At 48.4% G+C, this 13,275-nt stretch overlaps 5 protein-coding genes across 5 annotated transcripts; 3 read left to right on the forward strand and 2 right to left on the reverse strand.

Moving 5' to 3' along the window:
• Positions 1-7: 7 nt before the first annotated feature.
• On the reverse strand, positions 8-3,692 carry F5B22DRAFT_89034 (glycoside hydrolase family 2 protein). The gene is made up of 2 exons (XM_047980670.1): positions 2,682-3,692; positions 8-2,625 (listed from the first exon to the last, which is right to left on the reverse strand). The coding sequence occupies exons 1-2, from the start codon at positions 3,432-3,434 to the stop codon at positions 169-171; spliced, it is 3,210 nt and encodes a 1,069-aa protein (XP_047832144.1). The 5' UTR covers positions 3,435-3,692; the 3' UTR covers positions 8-168.
• A 298-nt stretch (positions 3,693-3,990) lies between these two features.
• Positions 3,991-7,466, forward strand: F5B22DRAFT_601491 (lactose permease). Its single transcript, XM_047974613.1, has 11 exons — positions 3,991-5,040; positions 5,090-5,105; positions 5,165-5,249; positions 5,368-5,505; positions 5,555-5,617; positions 5,668-5,790; positions 5,852-6,052; positions 6,124-6,134; positions 6,193-6,221; positions 6,282-6,710; positions 6,911-7,466. Exons 1-11 carry the CDS (start codon positions 4,720-4,722, stop codon positions 7,109-7,111), a joined length of 1,617 nt encoding a protein of 538 aa, XP_047832145.1. The 5' UTR covers positions 3,991-4,719; the 3' UTR covers positions 7,112-7,466.
• Positions 7,467-9,387, reverse strand: F5B22DRAFT_601497 (activator of Hsp90 ATPase). Its single transcript, XM_047974614.1, has 5 exons — positions 9,188-9,387; positions 8,600-8,874; positions 8,462-8,544; positions 7,751-8,406; positions 7,467-7,696 (listed from the first exon to the last, which is right to left on the reverse strand). Exons 2-5 carry the CDS (start codon positions 8,820-8,822, stop codon positions 7,678-7,680), a joined length of 981 nt encoding a protein of 326 aa, XP_047832146.1. The 5' UTR covers positions 8,823-8,874; positions 9,188-9,387; the 3' UTR covers positions 7,467-7,677.
• A 451-nt stretch (positions 9,388-9,838) lies between these two features.
• F5B22DRAFT_645291 (uncharacterized protein) lies at positions 9,839-10,559 on the forward strand (the record flags this gene model as incomplete). Its single annotated transcript, XM_047978556.1, has 2 exons — positions 9,839-10,143; positions 10,202-10,559. 2 exons carry the CDS (start codon positions 9,839-9,841, stop codon positions 10,557-10,559), a joined length of 663 nt encoding a protein of 220 aa, XP_047832147.1.
• Positions 10,560-10,798: 239 nt separating this feature from the next.
• F5B22DRAFT_601500 (uncharacterized protein) lies at positions 10,799-12,992 on the forward strand. The gene is made up of 2 exons (XM_047974615.1): positions 10,799-12,236; positions 12,342-12,992. The coding sequence occupies exons 1-2, from the start codon at positions 11,013-11,015 to the stop codon at positions 12,510-12,512; spliced, it is 1,395 nt and encodes a 464-aa protein (XP_047832148.1). The 5' UTR covers positions 10,799-11,012; the 3' UTR covers positions 12,513-12,992.
• Positions 12,993-13,275: the final 283 nt, after the last annotated feature.

The raw sequence follows: 13,275 nt of genomic DNA on the forward strand, positions 1-13,275 counted from the left end.
GTGTACTGTTTCAAATTCGATTGTGATATTTTGTATCCTATACTAGACTGAAAGAGAAGATGCTATGTGTAAATGTGTAAGGCTAACTAAGCAATCCTGTTATGTCATCCTGTGCCAAAAATCCGGTAACGCCTACTAAGTATGAGGATAAAAGTAGTTATAGTTTCCTTAGTCAAGCAAAAGCTCAACATCAAATTCGCGATCAGTCCTGAGCTGGTACTCAGGCAGCGTCGCAGGCCCACAGCTCCCCGTGCCCAGACCATGATGGAACCAGTCCAGGCGAACAATATAATCATCACGCTTCCGCGCCCTTAACTCATGCGGATGCGTGGACTCGTCGATGTCTTTCGCCGTATACGGCATGACGGCAAAACTAGCGCCGTCATGGTCCCCGAAGCGCGCCCGCAGCAAGCGGCCCTCCTCCTCGTCGCCCCATTGCTCGCGGAGCTCGACCCAGCGGACGTCCATCTTGTTCCCGACCTCCTGCGGGAACTCGTACTCGTAGAGCATCGAGCTCGCCTGCATGCCCCACGTGTTCATGAACTGCGAGCGCTTCTTGTCGACGTACGAGTCCATCGGCCCGCGCCCGAACCACTCTACGATGGCCAGCTCCTTGCGCAGCCCGAAGGTTAGCCCGAAGCGCGCGAAGGTCTCTGGGAGAAGACGGCCTTGGGGTCGCGCTTGGACGCGAACACTGCAGTGTGTGCTGGTTATGGTGTATGTTGTTGTGGCGTCTACGCACCAGGCGAGAACGGGTGGTGCGACCCGGCTTTTGACTTCGATGGTGCAGTCTGTGTCTGTCTCGTCGATGCGGATTTGCTTGAAATGGTTTCGGGTCTGGTGTAAGCGGGCATCGAGCCATTGTTTCCCGAAGGGTCCGCCGCGATCATTGTCTGTTAGCGCGCGGTAGAAGTCCAGTGCGAAGGGGACGGTCAGGAGGTTTAGCTGCGGGTTCGAGACTTTCGTCAGGGAAGACAACTCTCCCGTGCGCGTGTCGAAGCCGAAAGTTGTGCCGTTTGCAATCGTCGCGTAGATGAAGTCGTCTTTACGTTGGATCGTTGGACGGCTTGTAGATGGCGACGCTAACATTTTGAGCTGGGCTAATGATTTGGGCGGGGTGAGTTGAATCTGGCCACGGGCTACAACGCGATTGGGAATCTCCCATTTCGAATCAGGCCGTGCTGTGAAGTTTAATTGTAACCAAGCCTCTGTCAAACCTGTCGTCAGGGTTGTAAAAAGCCCGCCAAGAGTCAGGGTGGCTTCGGTATGCGGCTTGACGCCTTGTGGGATGGGAATGTTCCGCTCGATCTGTTGATACCTATCAGAGATGATCTCAAAATAGCATTCAAGGTGATCTAGAGTGAGGAAGTCGTAGCGATTGATAATCTTGACTTGACCGCCGTCGATGCTTAGGACTTGCACAGGCTCGATAGCTTTACTATATTCTGCTAGTCCTGTGCCGGGGAAATGTTGAGAGTCGCAAAGACCGTCCATGACAAAGTTGTAGTCATTTGGGTCATCGCCGAAATCACCGCCATAGCCGTAGAACTTCTGACCGTCCTTAGTCTCAGTCAGTAACCCATGATTCGCCCATTCCCACACGAACCCGCCCATGAGTCTGGGATACTTGTAAAATGCCTCGATATACTCTCGAACAGCGCCAGGTCCGTTGCCCATGGCATGGGCAAACTCGCACATTACGAATGGCTTATTCCATGTGTCTTCTTCCGCATATTTGATCATCGAGTCTACTGAGGTGTACATTCGACTGAAAATATCTGCTGTCTTAGCCTCTTGGTCGCCTTCGTAATGGATTAATCGCGTTGAGTCAATCTTCTTGATCTCGTCATACATAGCCTGATGGTTCTTCCCATAAAAGGCCTCGTTTCCAAGCGACCACATGATGATGCAAGGGTGGTTCTTATCACGCATTACCATTTGGAGTGCGCGATCAACGTAGGCCTCTCTCCAGTCAGGATTGTCCGAAAGGTAACTGGCAGGGTCACCACCAATTTCACCAAATCCATGACATTCCAGATCAGCTTCGTCCAGAATCCAGAATCCTAAGGTATCTGCTACATCGTAGAATCTCGGGTCGTTGATATAATGACACGTTCGGATTGCGTTAATGCCGAAAGCTCTCATAGTCGCAAAATCTTGTATCATTGCTTCGTAAGGAACAGTTCTGCCCGATTCCGCATGATGTTCATGTCGGTTTACACCGCGTATCTTGATAGGACTTCCATTGACGCAAAACACGCCATCGATGAGCTCCGTTCGGCGAAACCCAACTTTTTGCACGATATATACACCTGCAACGTGCAGGATCAATGTATAAAGATATGGCGTCTCTGCTGTCCACTTCTCCGGGTTACTCATGCGATATTTGAACTTTCCAGTGTTTGTGTCTAAGGATTGCTGTTGACTAGTGACCAGTTGGTTCTCGCGATCAAGGAGTTTCATGGACACCGCCTGACTCGGCTTGTTCACTTCGATGTCGATGATGAGGTCTGCATCTCCATAATCATCGTCAAGAAGAGTTTGGACGTGGAAGTCTTCAAAGTGAGCAGAGGGAAACGAATGAAGCCAAACGTCTCTAAATATTCCACTCAGCCACCATTGATCCTAGCACATTTGGACGTTAGTATATTCACGCTGGGTGCTAGCTAGGTCACACTGACTTGATCCTCAATGTAGCTTCCATGACACCGCTGGTATACTTCTACACAGAGTATGTTTTCGCCATCGAGGTTGAGAAAATCAGATACGTCGAACTCGCTAGGATTTCGCGAGCCTTGTGAATAGCCAACCTCTCGACCGTTCACCCAGGCGGTGAAAGCGGCATCTACGCCTTCAAACCGAAGCCTCCACACGCTACCATCTTTGAGGCGGTCGGGAACTTCGAACTGTAGAACGTAACGACCGCACTCGTTGTCGTCGTAGGGCACATGTGGTGGGTCGACAGGAAAGGGGTAGTTTACGTTAGTGTACTGAGGACCTTTTCCAAAACCCTGGCATTGCCACATTCCCGGGACCTTGATAAGGGTCCAGCCATCATAGTCAAAGCCAGGCTTATGAAAATCGCGAGGCCCTTTGAATGGGCTTGGGGAGAGATGGAAACCCCATGATGTACCGGAAAGCAGGGCTGCGCGAGACTTATTGCTGACATCGCCCAAAAGGGCATCCTCCTCGGTATTATACAAGTGAAAGTGACTACGGGGTGGTAATGTGTTTCTATGGATGACCTTAAGGTTGCTCCAATCAGGGAGATGGTCGGGCTTGATGACTTCCGAGGCGGCCTGCTCCGAACAACTTATCGCGTCAGCTTCTAGGCCTGGGGTAGTGAGCTGTAAGTCGACATGTAAGCGATCGCGCTCGCGGATAACTCTCCTATTTCCCATACGTGGTCCACGTCGCTCCGAGGCTGATGACATGATGGGTTATCAAGGATAGGCGAAACAGTAGAGAACGTGGAAGTTTATATTAGTAATAATATCGAGATCACAAAAAGTGAAATCATCAACGTTTTGACATCGGACAGCAAGGACTGAGCTAGGTAAGTACCTAGGTTAGGTAGGTAAGTTTATCTGGATGCCTAACCAAGGACTAAATGGTCGAGAGAGGGATATAACAGGCACCGATAGCTAAATGATTCTAAAGCTACGGTTCAATAAGGTGAATGCATCTCCACGTCAGCGTTGCCGGCGGTGGGCGATCTATATGCGGAGGTTGGTAGGCACCTCTCTGCACCTCGTTAGCGTGGTACTTACAGTGGCTTTGAGTGGCGTCCATAGGTACCTTAGGTAGCGTACGTAGCCGGCACTGGCCGGTACCAAATCTCGATCTAGGCCCGGCAAACAGTAGCGCGAACCACTAGATCCGGGGGTGGATAATCGCCGTTGATTGGCGCGCGTGTGCAACACCCAGTACCAAGGTATGTAGGTAGGTAGTCTAAATGCCGACATCTTGATACCTACTACTTCATCTAGGTATCATATGTACCTACATCTCTGATGAAGGTACGTTATGATTGATGATCGTTCAGGATAGATAAGTAGAGCAGTCAAGGCATTTTTACAGCATCAAACCTGACTCCAGACACGCAGAACGATGCCCCATCGAGAGTCCTATGTGAATATCTACATTGGCTCAGTATGCGGGCAGACATGCGGCGTAAATAGAGAAGAGCTGGGGTAGAGAGAGCAAGGTGGGTATGTAGCACCACTTACACAACAATGAAGAGGACCGAGACTCAAGGAACTTTTGGACGAGAACCCAAAGATGGTTGTAACACCGCCAATCCCCGATCCGAGACCTTGTTGGATCTCTGCCAATACCACGTTGGCCCAGCTCAGACCCAGGTTTCCCCAACATCATCTCCGCACCTTAAACTTCCTCTCCCATGGCGTCGGTGGCCTGTTCTAATCCCATTGTAGTCTGCCGCCGCTCTGCTACCAGGAACACTTCCCAATCAAATGTCATGTCTTTCGTGGTCACGCCGCCCAATGAGGTATCGAATGATGTACAGGCGGAGCGATGTTGGCTGAGCGAGCACATGTCAAGCAAGCTATAAGAAAGATGCCCCTCGTTCGGGCATGTCAAGTTTTCTTTTGCCGGTGCGCCATAAACTTACTCAGAGCTTTAGGGGGTTATTATGCTTAGCCTGAGCATCTTTCTATTCTAATTGCCTGGAATCCATTTCTAAGAGAATCGTCTAAAATGTCACCTGCCATGGAGAACAGTTTAAAACACACAGACTCTGTCGCCGATGAGAAGCTCTATGTTGACACCCACGAGATTAGCACCGCTTCGGCGGTTCTCGAGGCTGCTGTCGCCAAGCAGAAGCCCAAGCTCCTCTCACCCAGTATGATGCGATTATATGTCATTATGGGCATCGGCTACCTTGTCTCGACTATGAACGGTTTCGACAGCTCGCTGATGGGCGCTATCAATGCGATGGATACCTATCAAGAGACATTTGGGCTTGATGGCGAAGGCTCAACCACTGGTATCATTTTCATCATATACCAGATTGGCCAGGTATGTCATATGTTATTCTCGCTTTTACTCATTCGCTAATGTCTGCCAGATTGCGAGCTTCCCATGTGAGTAGTAACACGACGTACTGATGGCATCTTCGCATAACTCTAATTGGTCAATCCAGTCTGCGGTCTATTTGCTGATGGCTATGGTCGTCGATGGTGCATCTTCATCGGGTGCATCATAGTGTTGATTGGAACTGCTATACAGTGCGTTTACCTAGCTTGTATTCTTGGGATATAAACAAAGACATTATATTATGCCCACATTCCTCTTCGAATTCCGACTTCGTACTCAAGATTATTTCTAACCTCTAAACTTTCACAGAGGCTCCGCCAACCACCTTGGGCAATTCATTGGCGGGAGATTTATCCTGGGATTCGGGGCTTCTATAGCTTCTGCAGCTGGACCTGCTTATACGGTGGAACTGGCCCACCCAGCGTATCGAGGGACCATGGCGGGCATGCAAGTGGTCACCCATAACTAGCTTTGACGGCTGTTAACCCATTGATAGGTACAACAATTTCTGGTGGGTTGGAAACATCCTAGCAGGATGGACGACCTACGGAACCAATTTGTAATGCGACCTGTTTCGAACAATGAAGACTCACAACTAACTCAGTGCAGGCATATCAAGAATTCTTGGGCATGGAGGACCCCTACTGTCGTTCAGGCTGGAATCCCTGCCGTAGTCGCCGTTTTTATTTTGTTTTTCCCTGAAAGCCCAAGATGGCTGATTCACAACGACAGGTGAGACGATTATGAGTACAAATCTAGGTGACTGCCAAATCACGAGGCTGACAAGAAATAGAGCAGAAGAGGCACTGGCCATCTTCGCAAAGTATCACGGCGAGGGAGACCCCAACTCCCCATTGGCTCAACTGCAGTATCAAGAGGTCCTTGAAGATTATCACGCGAGCAAAAATGAGAATCCTTGGTGGGACTTCCGTGAGCTAGTCAATACGAGAGCTGCTCGCTACCGCTTAGCTATGGTCATTGGCATGTCCTTCTTGTAAGCAAACTTCAAGCTCTCCTCGTATGACCCCCTTTTGTAGAATTGGTGGCTAACAGGAGATCAAATAGTGGGCAATGGAGTGAGTCTTCTGTCTTTTGATGTGAGGAAACTAGTTCAAACTAACTTCGGTGGTAAAGGTGGTAACAATGTTGTGTCATATTTCTTGGTAAATAAATACTACTATCCTGAGCTTCAGTATTACCAATTGACCTAACGCATACCTCAGCCCGAGATGATTGAAGCAGCCGGCATCACCAGCACCAACACGCAACTCCTTATCAACGCTATCAATCCCATATTCTCTCTCATAGCGGCCGTCTACGGAGCGACGTGTCTCGATAAACTTGGTCGTCGACCCATGATGCTATGGGGTCTAGCAGGCTCCTGCGTGTTCTACATCCTCCTGACAGCGTTCACCGCCCAGACGGCCTACCACCCCAATCTATCCTACGGCACGATCGTATCGATCTACTTATTCGGAATCTGCTTCGCATGGGGCTTCACGCCGCTCCAGACCCTGTACGCCGTCGAGTGTCTTGATAACAGGACGCGAGCCAAGGGATCCGGTCTTAACTACTTATTCCTGAACGTCGCCATCATCGTCAACACGTACGGCATTAGCATCGGCATCAAGGATATTGGATGGAGATTATATGGTATGCTCACCCCCATCTCACATTCTTATATAAAACCTTCAGATCAGCTAACACCACTATAGTACGTCCGCCCAGAGCCGAATTTAATCCCCCGATACACGCTTCTTCCTCAAGAGCCAACTCCACGGAACTTTCCCAGTTCTATCCCCTTCCTAGCATAACGCATATGCAAAATACAGTACTAACAAAGCCATACCAGATCGTATACATCGGATGGATCGTAATCGAGATGATACTGATCTATCGCTTCTTCGTCGAGACAGCAGGCAAGACCCTCGAAGAGCTCGCCGAGATCTTCGAGGCGCCCAACCCGCGCAAGTACAGCACGCGCAAGGTCAGAGTCGAGGTCACGGGTACGGGGGAAGTCGTCGGCATCAGCGATGCACAGAAAGAAGTATGAGGGAGCTGTCAATGAATCAAAACAAGAGGATTTGCGCGTGGCATGGGATAAGTCCCCAGGGGCGACTTAGGTAGCTTGCAGAAGGAACCTAGGAGGATTGTATTCAGGTATCAGATTCCTCTAACGATCTCCGAGTCAATATTTAGTAAGATATGCGAAGAAACCAGTTTACCAATGACCTTAACTAGGTGCAGTAAGCCCCAAGCATAAAATATAAGTATACATATGCATAGTGCTAGGCATATGCCAGCTATGCATACATGTACTTAGAATGAAGCAGATGCAGAAATAGCTGTTTCAGTTTCACCTACGGATGTTTACACAGGAACCTCGTATCACACATCAAGAGTTCGAAGGCGTTGTAGCGCTCACGGTGATTCACGATTTCCTACGGGTTCTACGATCTTCAAGGTCTCTATAGCAACATCGATAAGAGAACTACTGTTTCCATTGACGTCTAGGCTTTTCCCCGCAAGATTCAACGCCGGTAAAACAGCCCTCCAAAGCGCCTTCCTCAATATACTTAGTAAATCTGATAACGCCGAGGCGCCTAGACAAAAGTGCGTCTATAGGATGGTTCCAAACCTAAGATTGCGTTAGCTAGGCATGTCCGTAAGACTACACATTACAGAGACTTACCCGAATGTCTTTTTAATAGACCTGATGTAGTATTCATCCCAGTTCCGCTTGGTGACTTCCTCTTGACCAATAGGAACACCGCTCCATTCAACGCGTAAGACTGTTACGCCATCGACGTCGTTCTGGTCGAAATAGAGGGTCTGTTGCGAAAAGTGACCAGCCGGCCACTGTTTCAACCGCCAAGTCTGGACAATCTTGGTGGGCTCCTGTAGCTCCTTGTATTCGCCAGCAACATTTCCATCAAACAATTCCCACGATCCGCCGACCTTGGCGCCGTCGAATCTCTTCGGGACGGCGCGGGTGAAAGCAGCGAGTCTTTGCGGGTCGGTGAAGGTCTGGTACAACTCGGCAGCAGTCGTCCTGAACTCCGCTTGCTCGGACAAACTTGTAGTGTTAACAGTGCTGCCAGAGTTCTTCTGGGTGCTCGCTGCAGGCTCGGACCTCGCCGCTGGACCAGTGGGTGCATGGATTTTGGGTGTAGAGAATCCACTCGACGGGTTAGAACCGGCAGCGTGCTGGATATCTTTGCCATGCTCGGCAATCATAGCCGGGCCTAACTTCAAGAGCTCCTTCCGCAGTTGCGATACGAGTTTAGAGCGAATTAGGTCTTTAACGGGCTGCTTCTCCTTAGACTCGGAATGGATGTCTATGTCAAACTGCGTCATTGTTAATACAGACAGCCTTGATCTGGCAGTGACAACAGATACGTACGACAAACTCGTTTTCCTCGGTATCGTGGGCAACTTCGGGGATGGTGATCGTGCCCGACACCTCCTCCGCCTCGGGTGCAGAGCCTAGATATCGTCAGTCGTAGGTCCGCAAGACTTTGAATGGCATTCCGGAGCTTACCCGAATATTCAAGCACCAATTTTACATCATAGATAGTGATGACCTTTCCTTTACGTTGACTAACATCCACGTCTCCGTCCATGCTGAGCACCTTGCTGATCTTGACTGTAACCTCCCCATCTTGAGCTTCGAGCTGGGTCAGAGTCTCCTGGAACCACTCCTGCGCCCACTGGGAGGTGTTCTTGCTAACCCAGTGCCAATTGTTGGGGTTGTGGAGGGCCATCGTGACGTAAGCGGCAAGAGTTATATGAGGCAAGAAGTATTCGCAGAAGATGCTGTAAGACCAGTGTTCGTGTCAGCCGCGCGCAATGCAGAGCGAGGAATAGCAATTGGATGGGAGCAGACGGAACAAGGCAAGCGTTTGGAATCAGATAACGGTCTCAGAGGACCTCAGCATATTGGTCATCAATGAAAGGGAGTACAAGTCGCTCTATGACTGGTGCCAGCTGGTGTGATCATCAGGGAAAACGCTGCATGCAAGGAAGTGGAAGGGAGCGGAAAAGCTCGCGTGGGAAACAGTGATTGAATAGCAACAAACAAACAAGAAAAACAAACACAATTGACATGATAGAGAAAATGCACACATACCTATGCAATGAATGACAGATGGACGGGACGAGGTGAGACGTGGTGGCTACTCGGTTATCATCCGGTGAGCGCGGGAGGCCAAAGGTGGCGGTGGTGGTGGTGGTGATGATGATGATGATGGTGAGGTGGGAGAGTGGTCGGCATGGGGGGCTCACAAGTCAACTGACTCTCCTTGGATGGTTGAAGCTTGATGCCGCCGAAAGCTCTAGAAATTCTTTCTGTCAGGGACTAGAATAGCTATTTAAGCCCGCCCACTAGCCTGTAAAAATGGCAGGTTTTTTTTCCGGCGGAGGGGCTGTTGCTATGGGTCCGTCTCCTCATTTCTTCATCACCTTTACCAACTTGTGATACATAAGTACTTACATCCACCTAGGTAGAAAGTACGAATAAATAGATATATCGAAACAACTTCTATTGTTGTTTTCTCTGTTCAGTCATCAGAGACGGTTTCACGCAACCTGCTAGGTACCCTGTAGGTACTACTCAGGTAGGCATGTAGAAAACTGGGATACTTACTGAGACCTCGGTGTATGGTGAGAGCTTAAACACTTCGAAACATAGGAGACCTAGATAACAAACTCAACAACAACTGTGAAAATTGAGTAGCCTGTATCAATCAATTGAGCCCTGCATATCCATTGCTGTTCCATCATGTTACCCCGTATTCAACGAGTAGATATAGCAGCCGCTGCACCAGAGCAGCCTAACCGGGAATTCGCTCAAATAAAGTCGATAATCAACGAGATCAAGGCTATCTACAACCAGGGCACTCCGCTGTTTACAAAAGAAGCCATACGGAAGGTTGGTCAAAAACTCGAGGTTTGCAAGACAGTTACTTCGGGTGGTCGATATGTTACACTACGGGGCATCAATGGAATGGATTATACGAACTTCGTTTATCTTCCCTCGGAAGAAACCATGTCAGAAGCCGAGTTATTCGTTGGGGGCTCGACTTGGTCAGTAATTATATCCAATCTTTTAACTAGCCATCTCTTTAGTAATGGAAGATAACAGGATTATTAACTACCGCCCAATTGAGTTTCTTATAAGGGAGATAGGCGTTGCGTTTTTCTATCCCCAGCGCGTATACCTACCGATGGAGATTTATACCTATGCTAGAGAGATAACAGATCCTTTCACCCCCGATAAAAATGATTTGCGGGTATTCTCTACCGAAGAGTTGCTAGAAGTTTTCCACGATATCGGACGAAAATGGAGAACTAGCCATTATTACCAACAGCTTCAAGCGGCACTTGCTAAAGTAAACCCCCCTTTTGTCTTAGATAAAATCATTGGTGTTGCATTAGGGCACTTAACATCAGGGACTCGACTTAACCATGGCTCTGTCCTCCAGCATACACTACTGTGGTGATCTAGTTATGTATATCAGGAAGACTACTTGATGAGGATGATCTTGTTGCTGCAACTGTGCTACAATTTAACGCCCACCCTTAGTATCCTAGTCGAAATGAGTGACATGAGTTTGACAATGTGTCCGCTTCCGGGCTTACCAAGTTGGACGATACTAAATAAAACCTCAGATCACAAAGATTGTGGCCAAGGTACCACAAGATACTTGAGGCCTAGATAATGCTTCTAATTGTGGCAGCTGATGCTTAAGTATATGAACCACATGGGATCCCGTGTCTATATAGGCGGTTGCTCGGATGCGGATCCAGAGGGACCCCGCGTTTCTCCTTGCGCACCAATCGCGTCACAATGCTTCGCGCGCTCACCTCTTGAGCCATGCCCTCTTTTCTCTTTCCTCGCATACACTCAATTCTATCCTTCTCCTGCCCAACGTGATTTATAACCGTACGACTGAATGAACATAATTTCATGGCTCGAAGGCGTCGATACCGAAGCCTCGAGCAATGCTGCTCCGCAGCAGCTACCGGAGACCCGAAAGCGTAGACAACAACAACAACAACAACAACAACAACAACAACAAATACCTACACCGACGGCATCGACAACCGACAGCCCCAGTGCAGTGCTTCCGCCTACCAAGCGACGACGGCCCGATAAAAATGAAGGTGATATAGACCTAGATCGCACTCCGAGGGCCAGGAGTAGCAAGGCATTGTCTATTTCGGATACCGACAGCTACTCATCAAACAATTCAAGAATATCTCCTACTAAGCGGCTAGCGAAGCTCGAGCTTGCCCCCGACAGTCCCATCTCCATACAACAGATTATCAGAACAGATCACCGTATACCGACAGAACTCAAAACTATCCTGAGGGACCTCGACAGCTTTCAAAATCGGAACGGTATCGTGCCTGAATATCTTGCAGCCGAGATACAAACGTGTGCGGAATATGACGACGACTTCTACAATTTTGCGCCTTCTACATTCGAAAGAAGCGATGGAGCTACCCATCTTCCCGTCTCTCCTCCACGGCTTTCCTTGCACCAGATCTTGGAAGTCTTCAAATCAGCCAGAGAGTGTCTCAACGAGGACCACACGGAAGCAACGTGGAATACCCTCGTTCACTGGCCGGTGTTCGAACTAGCCCTGGGGTCTATAGCTGGTGTGTCAGAGAGAGCACGATCAGCCTCGGCCCCCGGACATAGAGCAGAGACAGCACAACCGGCCTCGGTCCCTGGGGATAGAATAGAAGAGCAGGGACGGGAAGATCAAGTTCGTGTTTGTGGCATGCCTTGTACAGCAGCCAGACTAATAGGCCATGCGCGCGGTTCTAAAATGGTAGATTATTGTATCTTCATCGAGCCCGGGACGGATGAAGCTGCAAAGATCAATGAGTTAAGGGAGAGATGGGAATACATCAACCACACTGACTACTACCCGCTCCGCCGACGACCTATCGTCCTTAGCGCCGAGTCTAAGAAACCCGGTAAAGGATTTAAGAATGCGCAATTGCAGCTCAGCGTTTGGCAAGCTGCGCAATGGAAGTTCCTTTCAGATCTCTTAGCTGGAGAATTTGAAGGGACGCAAGTGCCAGAGGCCATTCCCTTCCTCCCCGCTCTTATTATACAAGGCCACGACTGGTATTTTGCTGCCAGCACAAGGTTTAACAATGAAACAGTATGTACATCTTTTGCTGGTATATGCTCACTGCCCGATATATTTCCTGCGGTTTCGTTACTGTCTTTATCACTTACTGTACAATTCTAATTGACTGCTTCGCAGATACTGTGGATAAAGCAACCTATTGGTGCAACCGAAAGTATTCTCGGTATATTCCAGATTATTCACGCCTTGCGTCATATTGCGGCCTGGATACGCACCACATACTGGCCTTGGTATAAGCGTGCGATTCTACATTTACCTGTAGGAAAGTTATTGGGAAACACTGCATAAGAACACAATCAAATGGATAAAGAGACTTGACGAAGACCGTAAAGACAACGATAGGTTCGTTTTTCAACTTGCAATTGGATCTAGGGAATATGCGTTAAAGGTTGTAGGTAAAAGTTGAAGAAACATGATGTATCGGGGATAATTATATGTAACGAACTTGCCATACATCGCCTGAGAGGTATGGGCGATACGTCAGAGTTCCTGATTTGCAGGTAACAATAGACGAATCAACGGGTTTGTTCGTTAGGGAGGTTTTCAGGGACTCCCACCACTGAGGAAGGACAGGGGCTTCACTTAGCAGTCGGCTCATTAAGTATGAGATAATGAGTGTGAATTTGAAATCTAGGGAACTAGAAGGAGTGACTTGAATCTAAAGCCCCTAAGCAGCATGAATAGTTAAGTAATATAAATCAGTAAAGCAATGGTATTATATCTGCTTCCGGACTTAATAAGTTGAACAATATTAAATAGTATCTTAAATTATAAAAGATTGTAGCTAAAATAACTACTGTAAGATATTCGAAGTCTAAATATAGAGCACAGCATTTGTACCGACTGTCAAGTACCTTAGGATTCTTTCCCTGTCCAAAAGCCGGATATAGCTCCTTCGCGCTGCGTAAATACAAAATTGGCTTACCAAAGAGGGCTCCAAGCGTTCTTGCCTTCGAATCAAACATAGCTAAAAATGTAAATCAAGTTTCTAACCATTTTTCTAAAGCTAGTATCGCGTCTTCGCATCTAAACACACATGACCCTTGGGCTC

This window comes from Xylaria bambusicola (assembly GCF_022495145.1).
Source record: "Xylaria bambusicola strain CBS 139988 unplaced genomic scaffold F5B22scaffold_14, whole genome shotgun sequence".
Classification (NCBI taxonomy): domain Eukaryota; kingdom Fungi; phylum Ascomycota; class Sordariomycetes; order Xylariales; family Xylariaceae; genus Xylaria; species Xylaria bambusicola.

Excerpts from the sequence above, each read along its gene's own strand:
- F5B22DRAFT_89034 (XM_047980670.1), bottom strand. The coding sequence starts at position 3,434 with ATGTCATCAGCCTCGGAGCGACGTGGACCACGTATGGGAAATAGGAGA. Across the intron at positions 2,626-2,681 it reads GAAGCTACATTGAGGATCAA|GATCAATGGTGGCTGAGTGG; the intron begins GTCAGTGTGACC and ends CAAATGTGCTAG.
- F5B22DRAFT_601491 (XM_047974613.1), top strand. The coding sequence starts at position 4,720 with ATGTCACCTGCCATGGAGAACAGTTTAAAACACACAGACTCTGTCGCC. Across the intron at positions 5,250-5,367 it reads TTGATTGGAACTGCTATACA|AGGCTCCGCCAACCACCTTG; the intron begins GTGCGTTTACCT and ends AAACTTTCACAG. Across the intron at positions 6,222-6,281 it reads ATGTTGTGTCATATTTCTTG|CCCGAGATGATTGAAGCAGC; the intron begins GTAAATAAATAC and ends CGCATACCTCAG.
- F5B22DRAFT_601497 (XM_047974614.1), bottom strand. The coding sequence starts at position 8,822 with ATGGCCCTCCACAACCCCAACAATTGGCACTGGGTTAGCAAGAACACC. Across the intron at positions 8,545-8,599 it reads ATTGGTGCTTGAATATTCGG|GCTCTGCACCCGAGGCGGAG; the intron begins GTAAGCTCCGGA and ends GACGATATCTAG. Across the intron at positions 8,407-8,461 it reads CCGAGGAAAACGAGTTTGTC|TTTGACATAGACATCCATTC; the intron begins GTACGTATCTGT and ends ACAATGACGCAG.
- F5B22DRAFT_601500 (XM_047974615.1), top strand. The coding sequence starts at position 11,013 with ATGAACATAATTTCATGGCTCGAAGGCGTCGATACCGAAGCCTCGAGC. Across the intron at positions 12,237-12,341 it reads CAAGGTTTAACAATGAAACA|ATACTGTGGATAAAGCAACC; the intron begins GTATGTACATCT and ends ACTGCTTCGCAG.